This window comes from Sapajus apella, unplaced genomic scaffold, assembly GCF_009761245.1.
Source record: "Sapajus apella isolate SASKATOON/1434 unplaced genomic scaffold, GSC_monkey_1.0 scaffold11, whole genome shotgun sequence".
NCBI classification, from domain to species: Eukaryota; Metazoa; Chordata; class Mammalia; order Primates; family Cebidae; genus Sapajus; species Sapajus apella.
Window position 1 is genome coordinate 34535778 of NW_022436951.1, and position 26555 is coordinate 34562332.

The following is a 26555-nucleotide window of genomic DNA, read 5'->3' on the forward strand; positions in this document are numbered from 1 at the left end:
AAAATTTTGGGTCATGTAATTATAGATAGTATTGGCAGGCAGACACAAGTTCTTGCTCGTTGTATCTTATTTTTGCTGTCTCTTTTAATGATTTCACCTTAAGTGTATCTTGGTTGCAACATACAAACTACACATATAATTATGTATGTTACATAGTATTTGCTTAGTATATTTTCCTATCCCTTATTTTTAGATTGGTTTCTATTATAAAATACACAATGAAAATAAAATATGAGATTAAATAGCCACAAAAACTTACCAAATTTTAAGATGCCATTTCTTTCAGATCTTTATTTCTCAAAAGGGTCAGAAGTCTTCAACAAATAGATTTTTTTTTAAATGCCAAGCTATCAAATAAAAATATAATATATACTACAGTATAAAACAGTGAAAAAAATTATCATAACCCTTTATATTTTGTTTTGTTTAGGCAAATTTTAACAGAATTAAACATTGGGCATCTAAAATTACAAGGATACGAACTAAAGTCAGTGTTACAGGCCCAGGACACAGCTTGAGTGGTATCATGGAGATAAATAACGTGGGAAAACGAAAAAATGTGCCAAGAAGCAAAAATAAAAGATGAGAGAGGAACAAGGTTGTATCTATTTACTAAAATATATGCATACTGGTACCTGTAAATTCAATGCAAATATCCCCAAATTCTGAAATTGTAATATAAAAAAAGTAACAGTGATAGATAAATCATATGCTAGAGTGAAATTTTAAAATACATTTCATATTTCTAGCATCATAAAAGTAAATCCCTTTGTAAGAGACCTATCCTAAAATATTCATCAGAAATACAGCTTGGGTAATAAATAACCATTTGATAATTACATAAACATGTAACAGATATGCTCTACATGTATAGTTTAAGTATATTAATATGAGACTTCTTTATGGATATACATCATATAAAAATAAATCATTTTTATATATTTTTTTTAAATGTTGGCACTGTCACTGTAATTTCACAAAAATTTGCTACTCAGTGAATCTCCCTATTTCAGGAAGCCTCTGCATGTCAGGACAGTCTGTGAAGTTCTCTGGGAAGCAAAGGAGGCGCTGATGGGGAGCAAAGGCTGCCTCTCAGCTCAGGAGAGCTCACAGGCAACAGGGCAGCTTGGGGAAGGTCACAGACACAAGAAGGGCATAGAGGGAAGGTACGTAAAATCAAATCAGTAAGTGTTGTTATATTGTTAAATGATCCAATCCCCAGTCCATCTCCTCCAAAAAATGTTAAAAGAAAAAATTTTTTTGAACATTTAGTGTCTTGGCACTGATAAAACCAACTTTTAGTATTTTCAGAAAAAAGAGCTTAATTCTCTTCTTTAAATTTCTGGCTCTATGACCAAATATCCTGAAGATAGCGTTTTTCTTCTTTTAAAGTGGCCAGGGTTTTCATCGCTTCTAGTTTGTCACCTCCAGCCTCTTTGCTTATTATTTCCACAAGGGCATCATTTACATCCTTGGCCATATTCTTAGCATCTCTAGAAAAGAAAATAATAAGATTATTGTTTACAAACAGGAATTTTTATCAAATCCTCCTTAATTCCCAAGTTTCTCATTTCCTTTGACTCTACCACCACAGTTCTTCCCTCCCTCTTCTCAGGATATCTCACACAGACCTCCCAGCCTCATTCACTCCCAGCCCAGGCCTTCGTCTACGTTGTCTGCTCTAAGAGGCAGAGCTGACCACACGGTTTCACATCTCCCAATCCTCCACAGGCTCCGGGTCCTCAGAGCAGGCCAAGGATTTCCTAGGTGTCAGGGAAGCATCTAAGGCCCCACCTCACTCCTGCTCACCTGCTGGCTTGCCCCTCATTTCCTGCCCTCCACTCTCAAGGCACACAGTGGACTCATACTCCTGAAGGGAACCAGATCTCTCGTATGCTTCTAGGTCTTTATACACATAGAGTTAGTAACAGACAACTTTACTGAGGAGTTAGTATGTGCCAGGTCCTTTTGAAGTGCTTCTATATCTTAATTCTTCAGAGGTTAGAAACAGGTACGTAAAATGGTACTGAGAGTGTACAATGCAAGCATTAACTTTCACCACTATTTCCCTGATAATAACAACTTCTGGGCTATTAAATATGTCAAAATAATTTCAGAACTTCTATGTCTATTCCTGTATTGAAGAATCATGTCTTTTCCCTGCATATGTAGATTACTGGCTTCTCAGTCTTTTGTTTCTTCTACAGACATCACCAGTGGCCCTCTCCTACCCGACCTGGGCAGCAAGATGACTACTCACCCACACACATAAATACAGCCATTCTCATGGAGGAGGATTCTCGCCACCTGCTTGCCATGAAGCTGGATGTTGTCTTGCACGTACTTTGCTGGGGCTTCCTCCTCCCCAACAGGAGCATCTCGTGAGAAGGAAACTTTTAGATGAGTTAAGATCCCATGCTTAAGGAAATGTCTGAGTTCTTTTCTGAAATATAATATATAACAGATCACTAAAAAGTTGTCAAGTTGAAAAAGTCTGAGAATTAAAACTGTACACTCAGTGGTTGAGTACAATACTGGAACTGTACAGTACCTGAATAGATAATCCCTATCCTTATGCCGGCAGCCAAAAAACAACCACATTGCTCCAAAATTTCCATCTGGGTGTTCTTCTTGGAGTTTCTCTCTAAGTGGAAAAAAAAGTTTAGGTGTGTGATATAAGAAATATGTAAAACCAATCTCTTTCATTAGGAACTACCACCGAAAAACTCAGACACATTTGTAAAATACATCTCTGCAGCTGAACATTCAGTCATTTAATTCACATTTTACTCTCCACAGGCAGTCATGGCCACTCCAGCAGACACCACACTAGGCAAGTGTGTGGAGAAGTGGCTACATAAGACACACAAGAAATGAGGACAATTCAAAGTATCACACTGTGAAATCCAGAGAGAGTTCTACATTCAATAATGTTAATAGCAATTTAATGAATAAATAAATTCTTAACATGGAAAAGTGGCACAGGGCTGGTAGAATGTACAAAGTGTCTATGAAATGATGAACACACTCGTCTGTAACTATGCTTTTGCTTCCTTAAGGAAAAAATTAAAATGAAACAAAATAACTGTCCGAAGGACAGGACTCTGCTACCTGAGGAACAGTACCTTAGACTTGCTCATTACTTCACAAATATAAACGGAAGTGTGATTTTATTTACTTATTTCATATCAAATACTTCTGATACAAAGTTACACTTATTAATATTCTGTTGGAACTTACTGATGTTTGAGTTTAATGTTGAAACTTTTACTATAATTGGATCTGTCACTACCAATTTTATCCAATTAAGGGATAGATACAACAGCTGTGTATATCATCACAGTACGAAGGCATGCCCAACATTTGTCCCCAACTATATATGCTATAAACCATAGTGTAGCTGAAAAAATAAAAACTCAAAGTGCCACAGGAAAAAAGGGAGTTCTGGACAAAGCAAAACCTCTATATTATATGTTTACTTTTTCCATGGTGACAAATTATGTTATCACACATGGAATAATAATCTTTTAAATAAAAATTTTACAGTCAAAGTCCGATTATCCTAAAAATGACTAAATGAACAACAAGAAAAGGCTACTCAGGAATGCATTTTCCCATTAGCCAAAAAAAGAACATACCTATGTTGTAGGAACCCAATAAACGGTGCTATGCCGGTTCCTGGGCCCACCATTATGATGGGGATTGAGGGGTCATTTGGCAAGTGGAAAGAATTTGTTTTTCGAAGACAGATGGAGATCTGAAATATTAAACCAAATGTGTAAGTATGAAAGAAAACTGAGGCAAGAGCAAATAACCAAGATGATCTTTGCTAAATAAATCAAGAAAGGGCAAATTCCCATCAAAAAAACATCACTAAATAGCAGCATTTGATTTTATTGAAACCATGAGAACATTTGTCACTACAAAAAGAAATTTGTCTTGCAAATTTTTCTTTTTTATTAAAATAAAAAATGCTTTAAAAAAACGACAGGTATCATGTCTGTAAGTAGAACACTACATAGGTAATAATCAAACCAAGTTTCTTGGTCCATGGGTAAGATTTGCTTTCTAGTGGGCAGCCAATAGTACATATTATGGAGAGATGCACTCTAAATATGAATATATGATTCTTCATGTTTGTAGATGAAGGCCAATAAAGATTAGTATCACAATGAGGTTGAAAATTTTTAAATAAATATCAGGCACCTTAAAAAGAAATTAAGGGGCTGCTCCAAATATTCTAAATAATGGTGTTGTATTTGCTATTCTGGGTCCAATATTACCAATAATTATCTTTGTTATAACTAAATAAAATCTTTAACAAAATGTTAAAAAATTCCAGTTTCACTGTCATATGCAAAAGTCATACTGAGTGATATAAGGTTTAAGAATGACAGGACTCCCCTCCACCTTGCATGGTGGTGTAACTGTATACATTTTAACTGTTAATTCAAGGACAACTGTAGGAAGTAATAAGAGCTTGAACACCATACCTTTTAAATGAAGGAATGGCAGAGCTGTGTCTCATTACTGCTCTTACTTGGGAATGAAATTAGTTAACATTACATTAGCCTTATTTGCTTCATTCATTTAACAGATTTACTGAAAGTATTTACTGTGACAGGCATTAGGGATACAGAAATGAACACAACAACACTCCTGTCTTTATGGAACTTACATTCTAGTGACAGGAAAGAAAATAAACACACACATTATCATGTATATCCAGAGAATGATAGGTAATGACTTCCTAATGTGTTAGGAAGCAAAATTACAGAGGGTAAGGAAATGACGAGTGTGGCAGTGAGCTGCTCATTCAAACACCAATGTCAAAGAAGGCCCATGTCTACCATGAGACCTTTGACCACGATCTGAATCAAATGAGTTAGCCACGCCAGAGCATGCTCTGGCAGAAAAGAAAAAACATGTGCAAAGATCCTGAGACAACAGCACACTTTCTAGGTACTGGGGCTTTCTTCCTCGAAGGCTGCGGGCTGGCTGTGGTGCTGCTTCACTTGGGGTCTATGTGGAAAGAGCATCATGGCAGATGGGAAGAGGAAGAGAGCCAAGCTATGCCATGCCAGCAGGGACAGTGCTCCAGCTCAGATGTGGCAGATGCACACAGCCAGGCTGAACATCAGTGGCAGAGTTAATCTGTGAACAACTGTACTATCTGCCACAGTAGGGCAGGGCGTGTGATAGGTCTTGCAAAGGTCAACATTCTCTATAATTTGTAATAAATCATGGTACAACTAAACACAGGCAATTTCATATAGTTTTAAATTGTATTCTTGATATCTGCACTTCTAGTGCATACAGATGGGATAGTCAATAAAAATCTGTTAAAATGGGAAGGAAGGAGGAAAAGAGGGAGGGACGAAAGACGGAGCAAGTGAAAGGCACTCATGCTTAGTGTTTATGATACATGATAAACACACATTGTTTTTAATGTTCTGAAGATCATCTGCTATCTTTATACAATCACCAAGTGACATAGACTTTTATATCAGTACTATAATACTTCTTCTCAAAAAAGAAACAGCTTCTGTAAGGTTCCTAATATTTTTATGTATAATAAATATATGAAGTTTAATGAACACAGTAAAGTATTTCTCTGTTCCAGGCAGCAGATTTGAAAAATATCAAGTTAAAGGGCAATTTCAAGCAGCAATCATCCCTTAACCTCTCAAGTATATCCCAGGAGCTTTTCAATTCTAATAGCTTTAAAAAACCAAACTGGACCTAAGCCAACACTCCAAGTGAATCACTGATTTCTTCATTACCATGAAGAAAGAGGCCTTTATGATAAAGCCTGAAATGTTGCTTTATTTCAACCATTCTGTGGGCAAGAAGGTACAACTTTAAATTGTTTCCTATACACGTGGTCTTGAAATTCTGCTGAGTGCTGTATCAAAACATAAAAAGGTGTCAGTAAGTCCCGGTGTAAATGTGTCCATAATCTGTTCAAAAAATCACATAGCCCTTTACTCCTAGGTGCTGTAAAAGTATTTACCACCATAATGTCTTCTCAGTAATAGCACAAATTCAGATATCACACACCACAGATAAAAAAGCAGAGAAACAGGGATACGGGAATCCTACTAGCTAAAACTGGACAATATAAAATTAATCTTTAGTTGCCATCAGCCTCCCAATGTAGGACTACTTATTTGAGAGGCAGGATACAGCTTCAACATAAAATGAGATTGTCTCTCCTCACCCCCTTAAATACTTGCTGGACTCTTCTCCACTCCTCCCTTGGCCAATGTACCAAGAATATCTACAGAAAAGGTCTTTTCCATGAACAGGACAAGCAAAGACCGTACTATATAAAATTCATGCTTTACACATTCAAAAAATACACACACTAATTAAAGAGTATATGGAAGTAAACAGTTTTCTGCTCTTCCAACAGAGATTTTAAAATTCAAGAATAGAATACATTTTCTTATGACAGTAATGAAAGATGTGGGCGAGGCAACATTGGTTTTTCTAATCAAAGAGTATGAGTTCACAATGCTGAAGTTAAGGTGCTAGTACCTTAGGAGCCAGGACTTGCCTGCTGTCTTCATGGGACGCATATGTGTCTGGCTGAAGAATTGAGGCAACCAACGAGGCCAGCCAGCCTGTACACACTCCCTTCCGCACAACCTCTGCTGTGGCAGTAGATAGAAATTCCACAATGTTGAAGACAAAATGAAGCTTCCCTGGGTGAAATAAACTTGAGCTGCAAAGACAGACAGACAAGTTTTGAACTTGGTATCAGTACTACTACACATACGGGTCAAACTAAACCTTTTTTTACTCAATTTAGAAATATTTCCTCACAGGCTCTAATCTACCTTCCAAATCCTCACAGAGGAAAGCCATTACTATGTAATTAAAACCTGCCCCCCAACCCTCATACCCTCACATTTTGTGGTATCATTCGAGAAAGTTTCCAATTTTATTTGCTTGCACTAGGACTAAATAAGATTTATAAAAACTAATATGTTCTAATGATCTTCATGTAAAACACTCATTCACTCAATATTTATTATAAACTTTTTACCAGGTGAAGGAATAGGGATAAATTCTAACAAATATCCATATATTATCTACTGGTAAGATGATAAAACTTTAAAGTAACTGAAGTATACACCCAGAAAAGAGAAAACTAAAAATTCAAAGTAAAAGCATCTTTAAAAGACATTCCTACAAAAACATATTTCTTTTCACATGACAGGGTAAATAATGCAAAAGATCTCAAATTCATTCTTAATTCCTTTTTCAACCAAAAGAATAGTTCACCTTCTTGTATTATTACTGAAAGACAAAACAGAGAGCCAAATGGGAAAATGGTAGAGGCTTTGCAATGAAACAAAGGCCAGCGGGAGAATCCTATAAGCCAGTGCTCATCAAATGTTTTACAGTGGAACTTTTCTGTCTCCCCTCTCTTCCACAGCTGCTCGGTGAAGGTGGCTGGGCACATCAACACAGAAGCATGTGGAGGAGCCTGAGACTCTCCTTAGTGGGGAAACACGGTGCTGGGCCGTGGGGAGCCACCCAAGATGTTAAAATCTATGAAGTCCCAGAGGACAGGAGCTCTGTGATTCTTCTTCCGCTTCATTACGCCTGGTACTGTCTTCCATAAATCAGGTAAGTTTTCACTGAATAAATTAGTAAACTAAGGATTTGGAAGCTTGAGTGCCCTAAGATTTTAGAGAAATGACGCTAAATATTATCTGAATAAATATTAGTACCTTGCACATGAATATGGTCTGGGTTGGAGTTTAGGAAGATGTTCTAGAAAAAAAATAAAAGAAGCAACTATTAGTTCACTACTACTGAACATAACCTTACCTAAAAGATAAAAAAAAACAGTAATAATCCAAAGGCCTAAATTTATCCATGTCTTATTTAGAACACTTAAAACATGTCCTAGTTTTAAATATGATTTAAGAGCATGTATAAACTATATGTGTTCAAGTAAAATATTACTATTTTTTTCCTTCAATTCCACAAGTTAAAAACCAGATATGATGCATTTCCTTACTCCTAAATCAGGATTTCTACTCATATGCTAGATTTTTAAAGCTAAGGCTCCTAGTAACAGGTCCATGAGTAAGCCCTTATTTGGTTTGTGCAGTTTTCTACAGGAAGGTGTCCACTTTTCAGATTTAAAATAAAGTCATGATCCCAAAAACAATAAAGGCTATTCTTTTATGAATTACTGAAAATACTTAGCTTGAAATATTTTCCATCTTACATTTATATAATTAAAGTGTTTGGTTTTTAAAAATTATCAAAACATTCAGTGATTTAAAAATACATAGGTATTCTTTCAAAAGCAGGTTAAGGAATCTATATTTAAATATCTAACTGTCCACTAATAAACTTTGAAATGTTTACGTTTTGGTATGTTTTATTTTTAGCAGTTATTTGATTGAAAATTTGAAAAAATCTATCTATAATGGCTTAGAGTTTCAATAAACATCAAAATAACGTGTAGTAGGGTGTTTGACTTAATATTCAACTTTAGATATTTTTATTTTTCTTGAAGAAATTAAAAAATAATATAATTCTTTATAAATCCCAATGACTTTAATTTTTTTATACAACTATGTAATAAGTGGTATTGTTACAAACATACTAAAAGGTAACAAAAAAATCTACAAAATAATTGAACTGAATTAGTATATGATAAGAACTTTCCAATACTACTTAGAACTCCCCACCCTGTGTTCTGTCATCCTAATCCTGCTGACAGTTCTCGGAAACTTCACTGAAGAAGGAGAGAGGACCAGCCTAAGGACAGGATGGCGAGAAGAGCAGCCTCACTCAGCAACACAGTCTTATCATTTTGGGGAGGTCCTACGTGGAAAGAACACTAAGAAAAAGGAGGAGAAATCAGGACCTGGCTTGCAAAGGAGGGTGCCTATAACTGTACTGGGTATAAAAAAGGATCTTGCTGGCCTAACAGTAAAATGGACAATACACAATTTGGTGTCACCAAAGACAAATGCAAATGTTAAAGGCATGACTACTTATCACTATGGGAAAGATGATAAAATTACAAGCACAGGAAAGTAATAAAGGCTTCAAAGTCCTACAAAACTCTCAGTCTTCGCCCCTAGCAAGCATTTTCAATCCTTTCCTGAGAGGCAGAAAGGCCCCGTGACACTGACTACTCAGGGACAATGCTGAAGTCTTTTCTGTTGGAGTATGAGAACTAGAAGAGTCAGTCTGGGCAAAAAAAAGGGGGTTACCTTTCATCTGAAATGTGATGGTTCTCTGCCTGGCAGTACCCTGAGTATGTCAACTTGTACTGGTATGACACAATCCCCTTTTGCTCCTGAAGGACCCTTGATCTGGACTTGCTCAGATGGGGGCATTTCTGCATATAGAGTACAGACTGCATCAACCTCTATCAATTAAATATGATGTTCCTTATCTTTGAAAAAGATAGCTTTTTAATGAAAAGCTCATTTTTAGACATTTAGCTAAACAAGCCTTCTGAAAAAAACGTTAAATTAGAAAAGATGGTCAATCCTGAGCCAAAAAAAATAATTACAACTATATTAAGAGAGAAAACGATAGTGACACTGCTGGAAGACAGAAGACGAAATCAAAAGTTTGGAAGTGGAATTCTGTGACTTCCAGAGGCAGCACAGATGTCACAGTGCCCTAAGATGTTTACTTACCAATCAACACCATTCATTTAGATGCATTCTCACTATGCACAGAATACAAAGGGTAAGATAAGAGCAGTAAATTTTCTTTACTACAGAAAGGTGGTTCACCTACCAGTGCAAGACAGCCACCACGGTGCTTGTGAAAGTGACTACTCACCGAGGAGGAGACTGAGCGGTGGCTGGCAAGAAGGGAAAGTGAGGAGGAGATCCAACAAGCAGGCACAGGCGTTGCGCACAAAGCGGTTATAATCGGCTGCCCCTTGTTTACTGCACAGTTCCTGGAGCCTGCGCTTTTCAGCACTGTCGCTGGTATAGTCCACAAGGGCTCGCAAAAATGCCTACAAAAAGGAGGACACCTTAAATCATGACACACTCTGTGGGCAGAGCTATTAGAATACTCAGTCAAGTATCCACCTGGGGATGCACCCAATTACCCAAAAAAAAATGAGAAAGCCACTAGAAGTTGTTGTCAGGAGGAAGGAATTTAATTTACCATTTGCTTTAATGTTAACCTGTTGGAAAAATTCCACAATAAATAAAAATAATAAAATTCTGAATTCTAATTCTCAAAGTCCAAACTCCTGGACAAAACATCAAACTTGCTAATAAAAACGTTTTATTTCAATGCAATTACAAGCTATTAATTACATGCATACATAGCTTATTTCTCAAGGGCTCTTTAAGAACAAAGCACTTCAGTAATTATCTGCATCAAATGTTACATGAAATGCTAATGGGTATTGCTACTGTAAATTCTTGGCTCAGATGATTGTGTCCTGGATTGCCTTAACAGGCAGACAAAATCACTGTTCCCAAAGGAGTCACAGGTTTCCGAAGGCTTTGCTGAAGAATCTGTCTAAAATACCTAGACACTAACAAATGACACGTGTTCCTCCAAGTGCCAAACTCAATGTTGAACAAAAACGAGAACTCAGGAAAGGCTGCTGAAAGCACACCCCAAATCTCTGCATAGACCTTTGGCAAGATAATAAAAAATCTACCAATAACGCTTTGTAAATTCTAAAGCTAATACAATCTCCTATATTAAAAGCTAAAACAGTGACAGTTTTAAACGCTTGCTTTATTCACTCTAGAACAACAAAAACTTTATAGTACTAAAACAGGAAATACTGCACTATTTTTGGAGAACAAGCTGACAAACCTGACAAACATTACTACAACTTAAACCGTAAATATTTTTAAAACAGCAATTCTACTCCAAGGAATTTTTGTTTTACAAACATATTTCAAGTAAGTGTGCAAAGATTAATACAGTACAAGAATGTCTGCCTCGCTTTCTTAATAGTTGAAAAAGCAAAAATGACTCAATTGTCCATAATTACATCAACAAATTATGGCATATCTATAGTAACCATTAAAACTCTTTCCATCCTGAAATATACAGATACTTGATTTGTTAAATAAAAAGGGCAAGTTATAGAACAACACATGTAACACGGGCCCCCAGTTTTTTCCTCCGGAAAACAAAATTCAAGTGTCAACTCTGAGAGTTTGATTATAAAATACTTTGGTTTCCTGGGTTATTTATTTCTATATCCAGAATGTTTCCAATGAGCTACTATTTTAAAAAAAAAAAAAAAAGAAAGAAAGAAAAAAGACACATACACACACACACACTTTACACAAATTTTAAAGCAGAGCTGAACCAAAAATCTCATCAAAGTAAATTAATTCTAAATTTACTCAAATTACATCTCTAGCTGATTACCAGGAAAGGAAGATGGAAAAAAAATTATGTGTGTCTATGTGTATTTAGGGAGAGCTGAGTCTCTCTCTAAAGCAGTTTACTCACCCAAGACTAGAAATACAATAAACATATTAATAAAATGATACCAAAATCACACTGGGGAGATGATGGTCTAATTACAACACTCTTCTGCTCATATCAATACAAGTGTGGCAAGGCACAAGTGAAAAATTTTATCCACTAATAGCCACTTCAGGGAACTGGTTAGAAGACATCAGTTTACAAGTAGTTTTAAAAAACAGTTTCTGGTACAATACTGACATCTAGTGGATTGTTCTACCTCCAAGTTCATGTAAAAATTGATTTTTACCTACCAAAACCCGTCCATTTCTCCTGAAGCATTCTGTTACAGCAATAAATAGTTATGTAGTATTACACAAAGGAGATCTTAACAACTGTGGCAAGTGGCAAGTGGTGGTGGGGAGAATCCTAAGCTCTCATTAGCTTTCTGTCACCAATTAAAGCCGCAGCAGTGACGTGTACCTGGGTAACACAAGGTCAACCGCAGTCACCTCCATCACTATGGAATGTGCTACACAGTTAATGACTAGTAAAAATAAGACTAAGAAAAAGCCCTATTTCAACAATCTCATTTCAATAGAAAACAAAAATTTTAATGCAAATACAACATAAAAAGATTTGTGTATGACAGTTATGATAGCACACACCCTTCGGAACTAATATTAAAAACATGCTACGAAGATCATATTTTTTAACACTGCAAAGGGCAGATTCTAGATTTATTTAATCAATCCTAAACAAAGCTAATAAGCATATTTTAAAATAGTTACCTGAAGAAGACAGAAAAAAAATACCTTTTTAGGAATTGCTCGTATTTCAAGACACCAGGTAAAAATGAACTGGAGAGAACATCTCGCAGGTATATGCTGGGGTAAGGCAGCTCCTTTTCAGGTAAAGACAGGAAAGGGGTCCATGACATAGAAGATAAAGAATAAAATGTTTTACACTCCCCAAAACACAATTACCATAGTACTTTACAGCGCATCAAATTGCAATACAATTGTTGGCAATGCTTATTCAGCCAAAAAAATTTCCCGAAATGAATATAGTAAAAAAACTCTACCTTATAAAAAAGATAAAAATAATATAAATTCAAGATAAGCCAAATAAAAGAAAGGAAAATTACTGAAAATTAAGGAACAAAAAGCTAAAATGACAGCAGAGCTCCATTAGCATTATTCTCAAAAAAACATTTAGGGTCAAGATTCTAAGCAAATAACTAATATATTTATATTTTGAAAAATAACTTCTCAATTATGGACAAAGCAATTATTTTATGTAATAAATAATTGCAGTAAGAAATATACTATGAGACGTAAACATAACAGGAAAATTTTATAAAAGAACCTGGTCCAATGCTTCTCAAAATCTACATTTACACTTACTTTTCATGTCCACAAATGTCCAATAATCACAATATCCATTATCTTTGTATTCAGTGTAATTAACATAAAAGTTAAGAAACCAGCAATACCAGTGCACACCTGTGTTCCTGGACCCTGAGGCACAGCTGAGCCCCAGCCATCTGTGTGGCCACCACACAGGACACTGATCCTTAGCGGCACACTCTCACCATAAGTTCCAGTCCTCTGGCCCATAACACCCAGATGTCACAGCATCAGGGCTGTACCTTTCTTCTTTGTGTCTGCCTTTACTTTCAAAAGGACACAGTGCTCTCTTTTATCTTCAAGCTGCAGTCTTTGGAGTAGGCTTTGTACCTCAGAATCACTGTTAGGACATATCACGCTGAAGGCATCTCCAGGCTGATAGGAAAAATCTGTTTTCTAGAGAAGAACCAAAATGAAAAAACCCAACAACTCCATTATATGTGTTACATACTTTAAGCTGTAGGGTAACAAAAATATAGTTTACGTTATATTATGAGTTTAATATATGAACTCAGAAAGAAAATAATTCTAATTCCAAAAAAAAACTTTGTTTTAATAAATAAGCCCAACTAACCAAATGAATGTACTTTCATTATAAGTACTATTAAAAAGAAATCCAGTAGTTATCCAGTGTTTTGCCTTTTATCATTGCATGCTTAATAAATGGAAGTCGGACTTCCTCGTTCTCACAAAGTAAGGGCCTATGGTGTTTTCAATAACCCATGTAAATATAAAAATCCATCTTACAAAAACATACATGTGCACACACACAAGAACATACATTATGACTGAATGAAACTAATCATGATAAAATGATTGGCTTTCAATTTTCTTCTCCTTACTTTCCTCTTTTCCTTGAGGGGGTAGGAAAGGATCTTTTTCCCTGAAGTATAAAACATTACACCATCTGGCTTGATATTGGTTGTAAGCAAACGTGGGCTGGAAAAGCCACCACTTCCCAAGTCAAGTCTATTCCCAGGCCCATTGCCTCCAAGCCTCAGGGCGACACAGATGCAGGCTACGGCCCTGGGAAGAAGCCTCTCACGACACAAGCTCACATTTCTTACTGGCAAGGGAGACAAACTGGACTAAGCACAGACCAACCCTTGCCTCTTTATGACAAAAATGTAAAATACCAGAATAAAAAATATTTTAGTCTACATAGTATTAATACTTATGGATGCAAAACCATCTATTTTTGACACATTGTATTTTTCTCTGTTAGGAAGTTCAATTAAATCTACACAGACAGCCTTAATGTGCCTTTGCTTTTCTGAATAAACAACCCACTTAACCTCTCAAGACTTTCATAAAATAAAGGGTTTGAGCTAAATATCTTTGAAGAGGTACTCAAGCACTAGTTTTAGGATTATCAATCAGTTTCTTAACAGCAGGGTGGCCAGGGTGGGAAGGGGGCCCACGGACGGGGCACACAGAGGCACACCTCACACTAAAACTGTATGCAAATGTTTCCATAATACAGTTGGCCCTCCATATCCTTAGGTTCTCCATCCTCAGACTCAACCAACCTTGGATGGAAAATATTTGGGAGGGAAAAAACAGTAAAAAATAACAACAAAAATAATGTAAAATTTAAAACACAGTATAGAAACTACTTACACTGTGTTAGACTGTAAGTAATCCAGAGATAAAGTGTAGGGGAGGATGTACACAAATTATATACAAATACTGTAACATTTTACATAAGGGACTTGAGCTTTGAGGATTTTGGTAACTGAAAGAGGTCCTGGAACAAATCTTTTGAAGATACTGAAGGAGAAGTGTAATTATTTTTCAGGAGAGTCCATAATTTTTTCTAGATTCTCAAAGAAATCAAAGCTACTGCTCTGAGGAATTAACCCTAATCTGACTGCCTAGGTTCTATTTTTCTTTTCTTTTTTTAAAAAACTGAGACAGGGTCTCACTCTGTCACCCACGCTGGAGTGCAGTGGCATAATCACAACCCACTATAGCCTCAACCTCCTATGCTCAAGCAATCCTCCCATCTCAGCCTCCCAAGTAGCCCGGGCTACAGATGCATGCCACCATGCCCAGCTACCATTGTATTTTTTTGTAGAGACAAGGTCTTGCCATGTTACCCTGGCTGATCTAGAGCTCTTGGGCTCAAGTGACTGCCTTCGGCCTCCCAAAGTGCTGGGATTACAGGGAGAGCCACCTCGCTGGGCCTTAGGCTCTATTTCTAATTATGTGGCTGACCTTAGGTGAACAGCTTCCTTTCCTGGACTTTGTATATATAAAATGCTGTTCTGATCCCATTATTCTTTCATGGCTTATTGAGTAAGGCAGAATATCTTCTCAGGCTGAATCTCCCCTAGCTATTCCTCATCCTAGCCCTTCCTTGAAGTGGAAAAGAAAATAGGGGTGGAAAGAAAAAAATGATGGGTCAGGAATAAAATGGCGAGATGTCCTGTCAGAGACCTCTCATCCTTCTGAGCATATATAACCAAGCATCACACAACTCTTTCTGCACATCTTGACAATATGACTGTGTTGAGAAATAAATTTTGCAACTTACTGAAATGTCCAATTCTACCAGCAGAGTGGTTTTTATGGCATCATTCGTAGTAAGCTGAACTGCCTTTGAAATTGGAACTTGAAAAATTGGATCTGCTGAAATCACAGATGCTTGGCTTTCCTATTTGAGAAACATGTGACAAAATATAAGTGCAATTTTCAATTATCCCCTTCTTTCACTTAGTGACTATGCAAGATCCATAGGGTCTTACAAAACTTCCTGGCTACTTAGTATTCATTTCCAAAGTAAATGAGTACAGACATATGGAGCTAGCTTTTCAGAAGAGAAGCTCAATACCATTTCAAACCCTTTGTCTATTGGACATTACAATTTCTGAAATACACATAGAAAATACAAAATACTAGCATTTTCATGTAAAGATCTAGTATTTTTCCTAACAAACTATGTAAAGGCAAACAGTATATACGCAAATGTTTCAGGAAGGAGAGCTTAAAGGAAATGACAGGTGTTTAAGGTTGCAACATGTGTGTGTAGATGGTCATAGGAACCCCCTAGTGTGGGGCAACGCTGTTCATATGGCTGCTGAGCAATTGAAATGTGGCTAGTGTCACTAAGAAACCCAATTCTTAGTTTTAACAAATGTTCATTAATTTAAATTTAAGTAGCTATATGTGGCTAGCAGCCCCTGTACCGGATACAGCAGATCTTGGAAAACTGCAAAAATATCAACTCTTTATACTACTCCCTATTCCTTTTCTACCTTAATATTCCTAAGTTTAAAAACAGAAAATATTTTATCAATATTTTATCAGTTAATTTATTGTTGTTAAGTGGCCGTATGGGAAAGCTGGGAATGAGGGTCAGTTCTGGGTGTCTGGGAACCATAATGTGGGGGCACTGAGATGCACCCCTAAGAAGACTGCCTTCTGCAAAGGCTGTGGCAGTGCTGACTAAGTCTGCCACCTGCAAGAACCACCTCAGCATTTTCAGGTCACACCTTGCCCTGACCACACCTCCTTCAGAGGCAGCCCACATCCAATATCTAATCAATGACTACAAAGGCCCAGCCTCTTTGTTCCAACTCAGGATAACTCCGAATAGCCACCAGCTCCAGAGAACCCTGTGGGATTGTTAGGCCTTTGCTGAGGCTGCATAGGAGTGTACCTTCTCACTGTGCCCAATCCTGCTTCCATCTCTCCAGTCCAAAGATGCTGCCATCAAGAGGATGCCCTAAAAACATCTCACTGTTTCACTCCTGGGAACCAGCCTAGGACAGCCAGTGCCCAGGTAGCCTGAGAAAGGTGCTAAAATGGAGTCTGGAGCTGGATCATCTTCCTGGTTGACAATGAGAACATCACACCAGAGAGAGAGCAGACAGACAGCACTGGCACACAGCAACAATGCAACTGTAAGTAGCAGGGAGAGCCAGTGGAAGCAAACGCATTAGCTTGCAAGATTCATCAGATGCTTGAGAACTATGCAGAAATAGAAGAGAAGACTGGTGGGACTTTGGGGGCTACTGCTAAACTTCACTCACCCTTGAAAAAAAATGCAAAAAGCTTAAATGATGAAGTCAACAATTAAGAATTAAGTATAAAAGCCAGGGGACATCCTCCGGAGCATAGAAAATGCAGTCATCTCATGCAGCCCACAACACCAAAGGCAGAGAAAGCCAAGGACTAACCAGGAATAAAATACTGAATACCCAGATTCCCTTAACTCTTTGAGCCTGCAGCTGTGGCCAGTCCTTCCCATTAAGAGTAGGAATCCCCTTCTTACACCTGGATGATGTCTGCCCACAACATATCCTTTAGCTCCCGTCACACCCCATCCCCTCTCCTGGTTGCTAGACTGACAACTGGGGTTGTCACGACACACTCAGCCACTGAAGCACTGGGCCAGCTAAAGGTAAGGGGCTAACCCCTAAGAAAGTATATGACAAACACCATGCCCCCACGGGAGCCAGGAGAGTATGCACACGACAGACAGCTGAGGTCCTAGACTGAAGAGGGCAGGACACAGATGTAATAAATGGGTAGCCCACAAAGGCACTGGATCAATCCTTACAATGAAAAGAAATCAAGGAGGCATGTCAAGGGAGCTGTAGGCAGCTGCTCCAATAAAAATGATCCTCTGCCCTGTCTCCAGACCTGTGACCCACTGACTGTAGGAGAGAAGAGGTCCCTAGGGGAGGGACTATGCGACACTAGAAACTGTTCTTGGTAATGGCTTTGGCAGCCCTTCTCCCAAAGTGGAAATGGACACTGGGCTAAGGGGAACACTCAGACATTTCAGGGTCTGTTAAGAAGAGGTTCAAATGAATGTTGTTACCCAAGGACCCAAGGCGTCAGGACAGCTCATCTATGACAGCAAGGCACATGGGGGCTGGGTAGTAAATGGACTCCTGGTCCAGGACCTCCAGTGGCCACTCAGCAGCTGGCACAAGGCAACACTGAATTCTTGGCCTATGAGGTAAGACCTATCATAGTGAGGAAGGCCAAGAAGATTCTGAATCTGATGCCATCCTCCTCCCCAACCACCAAGACAGAACATGAGAAACAAAATAGCATCCTGGAGAGAGATCCAAGATGGCTGATCACTAGCAGCTCAGGATTGCAGCTCCCACTGAAAGAGCAGAGAACGAGAGGATGCCACACTTTCAGATCAATTTTTGTTGCTCACGCACCAGGAGATTCCCAGCGGAGGAGCCCCACGTGTCGCCAGAGCGACTCTTGAGGCCGGTGAAGCGGTTTTGCCGCTGCCTTGGTGTGGCGGTTCTTGGTGCAGTCAGAAAAGCACCATCAATCTTAAAGCTGCTGTTTTGGCCGGCATACTGGGTTGCTCAGATTCTAGTGCCGGGAATCAACAAGTTGGACGTCCATTCAGAAACCCAACTATAAAGACGGTAATTATAAAGACCACAGATGGATAAATTTATAACGAAGGGAAGAAACCAGCCTAAAAAGGCTGAGAATACCCAAAATCAGAATGCCTCTCCCTCTACAGGGGATCGCAGTTCCTCATCAGCAACAGAGCAAGACCTGATGGAGAAAGACTGTGTTCCATTAGCAGAAGCTGGCTTTAAAAAGAGGATCATAAGAAATTTCTGGGAATTAAAAGAACTTGTTCTAACCCAATGCAAAGAAACTAAGAACTTTGAAAAAAGGTTTGACGAAATGTTAACAATAACACACAATTTAGAGAGGAATATAAGTGAATTAATGGAGCTGAAAAATATAACACGAGAACTTCGCGAACTATGCACAAGTTTTAACAGCTGAATTGATCAAGCAGAAGAAAAGATATCAGAGGTCGAAGACCAACTTCATGAAATAAAACAAAAAGACAAGATTAGAGAAAAAAGGATAAAAAAGAATGAGCAAAGTCTCCAAGAAATATGGGACTATTTGAAAAGACCTAATCTACGTTAGATAGGTGTACCTGAATGTGACGAAGAGAATCAATCCAAGCTGGAAAATACGCTTCAGGATATTATTCAGGAAAACTTTCCCAACCTAGCAAGGCAGGACAATATTCAACTCCAGGTAATACAGAGAACACCACAAAAATATTCCTCAAGAAGACCAACCTCAAGGCACATAATCGCCAGATTCACCAGGGCTGAAATGAAAGAGAAAATACTGAGGGCAGCCAGAGAGAAAGGTCGGGTTACCCATAAAGGGAAGCCCATCAGACTCACAGCAGATCTCTCAGCAGAAACCGTACAAGACAGAAGAGAATGGGGGCCAATATTCAACATCCTTAAAGAAAAGAACTTTCAACCCAGAATTTTACATCCAGCCAAACTAAGCTTCATAAGTGACGGAAAAATAAAATCTTTTGTGAACAAGCAAGCACTCAGAGATTTCATCACCACCAGGCCTGCTTTACAAGAGCTTCTGAAAGAACCACTACAAATAGAAAGGAACAACCAGTATCAGCCTTTCTAAAAAATACCAAAAAATAAAGAACATCAACATAATTAAGAAATTGCATCAACTAATGGGCAAAACAGCCAGCTAACATTAAATGACAGTATCAAACACATATATTGTTATTAATTTTAAATTTAAATCAACTAAATCCCCCAATCCAAAGACACAGGCAGGCAAAAAAAGCCAAGACCCATTGGTATGCTACATCCAGATCCATCTCACATGCAAGGATACACAAAGACTCAAAACAAAGGGATGGAGAAAAATTTATCAACCAAATGGAGAGCTAAAATAAATAAATAGAAAGCAGGAGTTGCAATTGTTGCTGATAAAATAGATTTCAAAGCAACAAAGATCAAAAGAAGCAAAGAAGGATATTACATAAAGATAAAAGGATCAATGTAACAAGAAGAGCTAAAGATCCTAAACATATATGCACCCAATACAGAAATACCCAGATATATAAGACTTATAAAGAGACTTGGACTCCCACACAATAATAGTGGGAGACTTCAACATCAATATTAGATAGATCAATGAGACAGAAAGTTAACATCGATATTTAGGACTTGAACTCAGATCCGGAACAAGTAGACTTCATTAACATTCACAGAACTCTCCACTTTAAATACACAAAATATACACTCTTACCAGTACTACATCACACGCATTTACAGGTTTAAATGAAATATTGGTTGGCTGCTTGTTAATTATTTTTTCCCTCGTTTTTTTTTTTTTTATGTCTCTATTAGTAAACACAATTACAGGCATACCCAGTTTTAGACTGCATTCTAGCCCAGGCAATAAAGCAACACCCCTATTCTCTCTCCCTCTTCCTCTTCCTCTTTATTCCTTTCCTTTATTTTTTTTCTTTATTCTTTTTCTTTCTCTCGTTCTTCCTCAAAAAAAAAAAAAAAAAAAAAAAAAAAAAAAAAAAAGCATCCTGAGAGAAAAGGCATACTCAAAAAGCTGAGACACAGGGGATGGTCTCTATCATATCTTCACTGAATTTACCAGTTTGATCTCTGCAAAAATCATACAAATCCTGAGGAATGACACTCAACTACTGGAGACTCAAACAAGTAACAGGTCCGCTGTACCTCCACACAAGCTGGTTTTCCATGACAGAGTAGACTGACATGGCCTCAGGTACATGGACAACGGTTTAGTCAAAGTGCTGCTTCCCAACCCTATCCCGAAAGAAGACCAGAAACAGTTCACTTGGAGTTGGAACAGACAATTATGCCCCAGGGGTATAATAAGTGCTGCCTGCTCTTATAAGAGTCTGAATAAATGTGGAACACCTGCAAAGCACCACACTAGCCTGCTCTATCGGGGCACTGTGTTATCCAGACCGAATGAGCAATGAGGAGTGGCCAGAACAGTAGAGTCTCTGGTAAGACCCATGCCCTATGCAATTAAAGGGCCTGAGTGTCAGGAAAATATTTAGGGTTCAAACAGTTTGGTGCACGTCAGGACATCCGACAGAAAAGGCTACCAGCTTTGCGTGGGGCCCAGAGCAGAAGAGGGCTCTACAGTAGGTCGCAGAGACGGTGATCAGTAACAGGTCCTGCCCCTGTACCGCACAACACAGAAGACCCTCTGGTTATTGGAGGGAATACTTCCACATGGGAGAAAGATGCCACAGGGAGGGGCTGACTGAGGCCTCTGCAGAGACTGCGTCGCAGCTCAGCTTCTCACCATGCCCAACCCTGCTTCCATCCCCTCTGTGCCCCAAGGCGATGGTCCCAAGAGGATGCCCCACAAAACATTCTTTTTTTCCCCATCCTTTACTCTGTACATTATTTTATGTTTATACTGTCTCCCTTAAATACTTGAGATTTGTTAAGCCTTTTAACTACATTACTGACAACTCAAGCCTATTTAATGACACTTTCTATTAAGAAAAAAACACACAAACTCTAAACAGATCTTCCTCCTAACTTAAAACTACTAGTCAAATTGAGTACTCTCTAACCCTACTGCCGTCAGCTGACCCTGTGTGTGGCTCCCAGATGGGGCTACTCGCTGGTGCGTCACTGCACTCCGCTCCCACCAGTCCAGGCACACGTTGTGTCTGTTCCCAAACTAGACTGAGATACACTTACTGCAATTATTTCACTTAAACAATTCACAAAATAATGAAGTACAAGTGCAAAAACAATAGCCTACAGTTGTTTATACACAAAATCACACTTACATGAAAGCTTTAGAAAGACACCATAAATGCTAAAAAAAAAACTGCTATCATACTAGGTGTTTACAAATAGTGCTAATATACTAGAAAGATGCTGCATCCAAATTATTTCTTAAATGTCCAAATCTGTCTTCGTTAAAAAAAAGAAAACAAGAAACTAAACACAGTAATAGCTGCAGCAAGGGTGTAGTTTTTGTAAGAAAAGTCCATGTGGAACTCCAAACAGCCCCTCAACAGAAAGAGGGCTTAGACCTGCATTAAAAGATTGGCTGCTCTGAAAATTTATTTGAAGTAAGTTAGGAAAGATTTCAGGGTACCATACACTGACTATGGGGAGAAGTTAGCTATTGTGCAACTTGATACCCAACTCACTGCCCAGACAACTTACCGCTGTTAAGACTCATCCAAAACGAGAAACCAAGTTGTTATTTTTTTCAAAACAATGATGAAACTAAGCTCTTAACTATTTACTTCATCAAATACAGAAATAATAATACAAGACCTTTTGTAATACCTGAGCGGGAAAATTTTGTCTGAAAGGGGCCAAATGCCTTAGGCTTCGTTCTTCATTATTTTGTAAATCGTTTAAGTGAGGTAACTGCAATAACCACTAACTCTGCCACTGTAGCTCAAAAGAGGTCACAGACACTACCTACATGAATAGGTATGGCTGTATTCCAGTAAAATCTATTTACAAAAGAAAGGAGATGGGCCACATTTGGCCAGTAAGCAATAGTTTGTTGACCTCTCTTCTAATGTGGTAATAATAATAAACCCAAAGCAAACATCCATGATTAAATAACATCCATAGCATTAAAAAAAAAAAAAAAAAAAAATGCTTACCTTCCCAAGAGACTCCTGCAGTTGTACCTGTAAATATTCTGGGGGTAAGGCAGGAATATTCAGAGAGGCTTGTGAGAGTGGGGATACTGAACGGGTAAGAGAGGACTCAAAGTCTTCAACTGAAACACTGGATTGATTGCTGTTCACTACATTTTGCCTCAAAACCTCAGGATCCTTTCTTCCTGAATCATCCAATCTCAGAAGCTCGATTTCTGATTCAACATGTAGCAGCTCTGACTTCACAAGGTCTGTCCTTGAGGAGGCATGTGACGCCATCGGGAGTGCTCCACTTATCTGCTCTTGTCTAAAATGCTCTCTGAGGGCCGGCCAGAGTCCAGCAATCCATGGCTCCACCACAAGTTCTAAACTGGACAGTAGTAACAGAGGAAAAACAAAACAAAAGCCTAAGTTCTCCATCTGAATGCAGAACAGGAGAATGGCAGTCTGTCCATCTGGCTAAGTATGCACTTGTTAGAAACGCCATGAAGACCATTAGGACTACAAAACATGCTTTATGATTAAGCTTTTAAAAGCTGGATATATTATGTGTTCATTAGCAATGTAGCTGAAAACCTATGAATATGTACACAGGTAAAAGAAATGAAGAGGGGTATGAAGACATTCTAGTAATAAGATGATAAGGACAGAATTTCTCTTCATGTCTTAGAATTGGTAAACTTTAAGAAGATATAATTTTAAACAGGCATGCTAAATTCTGATAATGCTAACAAAACTTAACCAAAATCCAAGGCTACCATAATACTGCAAATGATCATTCCATCAATCAAATACACCATTTTTTTTTTTTGCCTAGTCAATTTACTGATATTTTTCCTACAGATTCAATTATCAGCAAGAAATCACTATGGATTAATGCCAAGTTCTTGGTTAAATCAACAGTTAAAGCCTTTCTCTCAGTCCTAAACAATTTTTTTCTTTTTTGGTAAAATTCCCAGGGAGGCTGACCACAGAAGAAAAAAAAAGTAATCATCGTTTGGGAAAGTTGAATTCATCATTAAATACATTTCTTAAATGTGGCAGTCCACCTGCTAAGTATGATAACAACAGCATTCCCTGAACAGACAAGTTTAAGTAGAGTCAGTGGATAAGACCGTGTCAGGGCAGTGGAAATAACATCACTTTTAATCACAACTCAAAGGAGGTATCAATTAAATTCTAATTCATAAAGATAATGAGTATCAAGAGGAGGCAGAGTTCAGACCTGTGTCTCATGACTCACGCTGTAATTTCATCATGCTCAGTAAGTGCTCATGTGGTGCACAGCTCAAAATTTGGTTATACATTACATCTGTCCTGAGGAGCCTTTGTGAAGACAAGTTTATAAAATTATAGGTTCAATAATAACAGCTACATTTAAAATGCCCCTCTCATAACTCAGAAATATTAAGGTGATAATATGCATAACCATTCACAGAGCTAGCATTCACTGAGTGAACCTTAGCAACTTTTATGTAGTAAATAAATGAATGTCATTTACTACATGACGGGCACTGTTCTAAAAGGACATGTATTAATTGATTTGATCCTCCTATGAAGCTTACACAGTAAATAGATTACTGTTATCTATTGCATAGAGGCAAAAATCAAGGAACAAAAAGCTTAAGTAATTTGACCGAGGTCTCAGTTAGTAAGTGGGGGATCAAGGATTTGAACCCAGGTATTGGACTCAAGTGTGCATTCATAACCCCATGTAATATGGTGGTACATCAAGCAAGAATGTCTTGAAAATATCTCCATTTCAGAAAAAGCAAAATTCAGGTAAGGTAGTTAGGCTGAAAAATCTAAGCAATGTAGTCTACTGAAATATACGGTCAAGAATTTTAATACCTACACCAATAAATCAACAGAGAAAATGAAAGCCTTTGAAGAGAAGTGAAATATAGATGAGGGATGGGCCTAACGGGTGACATAAGCATTACATTAATAGTTAAAGATAGCTCATACAAGACTAAGCATTTAATGTCACTGAGCTTCTGGCAGAAGAAAAAAGCTCAATATAAAGGTACAAAGCTAAAAGTGAATTCACAAGGAAATGTCACAGAGTTTTGTCACAAACAAGAATACGTGTGCTGGGATATGGAAAAAACCCACAGCATCACAGCTGAAGGGAAAGATGGAATAAGTGGGCACAGGGGTAAGTTCAGTGGAAATACAGCATGCCACAAAGCAAGACATTTGCTGAATTTGTCATTTTCTCATAAACAGATTATTCAACACAGTGAGTGAAAATTAATACACGCACCTAGTGGAAAAAAATTCAAGGGTGTGTGCTGTTATCTGGCTAAAATAGTTAAAGGATAAATATGTTATAGGACAGTATCTGTAAGACCACTGAATAAACACATCAGGATGATTTGAAAGTGGCACACCAGGTGAAATACTGAATTGTAAAAACAGTAACAAAAGTAATGAAGACAAAGTAAATGTCTGTATATGTCTGACTGGCATGATGGCAAATGGCCATTCAGAGGGTAAGAGTGCGCCAAGCAATGCAGTCTGCAGCGAAGGCCCACAGACCCGTGTTCTCTAACAGCAAAGAGAGGCTCGCCAGGCTCCCTCCATGTGAAGACACCAATCTAATGGCTCCGTGTGTACAGCAGAGAGAAGTGCATGCACTACTAAAGTCCCTAAAAAACGTGGTAATTTCTGCAAATACCTACACTGTTTAAAGATAACTGTACTAGCACCTTTTCTAACTCTTGCCATTAGCATATACTGAGAAGGATGAAACAGGCACAAAAGAAAATCAGCAAAATAGTTAAATCAAGCTCTGGCTGACACTCATGGGTCCTAAAGCTAAAACAGCTAACGATAGTAAAACACGAGGAAAATTTCAGTGTTAAATGAAAAGCCAACATGTTTTATAAATTAACAAACTTTCATCGTGTAGATGGTTTACTGGAAGAAACAGAGAACACAGCCCTTACCCTACAGAGTCATCTGCATGTCCAGTGTCATAGAAATGCCGGGCTCCAAGCTCTTGAAATCGTTTATCAATTATTTTTCCCCCATTGCAAAAGTAGGTGTATTCTGAATTCCCGAGACCTAGAGTCCAAATACATAATTACTGCACAATAAGGTTTAAATTTAAGGACATAAAGAATAGGTAAATAAAATATCTAAAACAATACTATTCCATGTTCTTATGGATGGAATTAATAACATACAGCTTCACTTTTATTCTCCTTGATTAATACCATGCATGCAGACAATTTTCTTTTATTTTACAACATAAAAGTACCAGACATAATGAAACAAAATACTTATTGGCCACTGTTGGAAGAAAAGACTTCACATTTTCATCTTCATGACTATGTGTAAAAATACGGAAATCTTAAAACCAGGATTGGACAGGTTGCAAAACCACAATTCTGTTATCTGTGCATTTTTCTGATACTGAGCAAGGGTCTGCCAACCACAGCTTCTGGGTCAAATCACACCCACTGCCTTTATTTGTAAATAAAGATTTATTAAAAGACTGTCAAGTCTATTTGTGTACATATTATTTATAACAGCAGACTTGAGCAGGCCTGCAAAGCCTACATTTATTTACTATCTGGCCCTTTATAGATAGAGTTTACTGACTCCTGATACAGAGAGGTACACCTGTCATATAAATAATCATAATAACAATGTGCTATAATGTTTCTGTGTTGGGGAAATTAGGAATTGCTTCTATGTCTTATGATAAAAAATAAACTTAAATTCCTCAGTCGTTTAGTCATCTCCATGTTCTTTCTCTACAACAGGGTGAGAAATGAGTGGTTCCATACATGGGCCTAACATTGACTAGAACAGAGGGATAGGCTTCTGTCTTTTCTTTATACTCTTTTTGAGAGATTTTCAAACAAGTATGTATTCTCTCTTACCCTCTCCAAAAAATAATCCTCAAAGATAGGCCAATACAGGTCACAAGTCAGGAATGCGGACCCTCAATTCCCCTCTGCTATCATATTGTGCTGATCTGATCCTTTTGATCCTTTAACGTTTTTAAACTGTGCTTCAGAGTCCTAGGTCTGTTTTTCTTAACCTGGGATACATGTTAGAATCACCTGAGAGCTTTTAAAAATAATGATGCCAGACCCCTACCTTGAAATAATGACATCAGAATCACTGGAGGTGGGCTTAAGTAATAGAATTTAATAAAAACTTCCCTAGCTAATCCTGATGCGTAGCTGGAGGATGAAAATCACCATTCTAGGTTCTTAAAG

At 37.9% G+C, this 26555-nt stretch overlaps 1 protein-coding gene across 3 annotated transcripts in view; it reads right to left on the reverse strand.

Moving 5' to 3' along the window:
* Positions 1–271: 271 nt before the first annotated feature.
* The window catches only part of MTRR (5-methyltetrahydrofolate-homocysteine methyltransferase reductase), a 32886-nt gene continuing 6602 nt past the window's right edge, over positions 272–26555 (reverse strand). For all 3 annotated transcript variants that reach the window (XM_032279120.1, XM_032279118.1, XM_032279119.1), the window contains exons 4-15: positions 25272–25389; positions 22324–22690; positions 15388–15507; positions 13094–13247; positions 12258–12346; positions 9832–10012; positions 7743–7785; positions 6541–6727; positions 3639–3757; positions 2552–2644; positions 2261–2443; positions 272–1493 (exon numbers count right to left, since the gene is read on the reverse strand). In XM_032279120.1, coding sequence (XP_032135011.1) covers positions 1349–1493; positions 2261–2443; positions 2552–2644; positions 3639–3757; positions 6541–6727; positions 7743–7785; positions 9832–10012; positions 12258–12346; positions 13094–13247; positions 15388–15507; positions 22324–22690; positions 25272–25389 — 1799 coding nt within the window. In that variant the 3' untranslated portion in view covers positions 272–1348. The remainder of the gene's footprint in view (positions 1494–2260; positions 2444–2551; positions 2645–3638; positions 3758–6540; positions 6728–7742; positions 7786–9831; positions 10013–12257; positions 12347–13093; positions 13248–15387; positions 15508–22323; positions 22691–25271; positions 25390–26555) is intronic.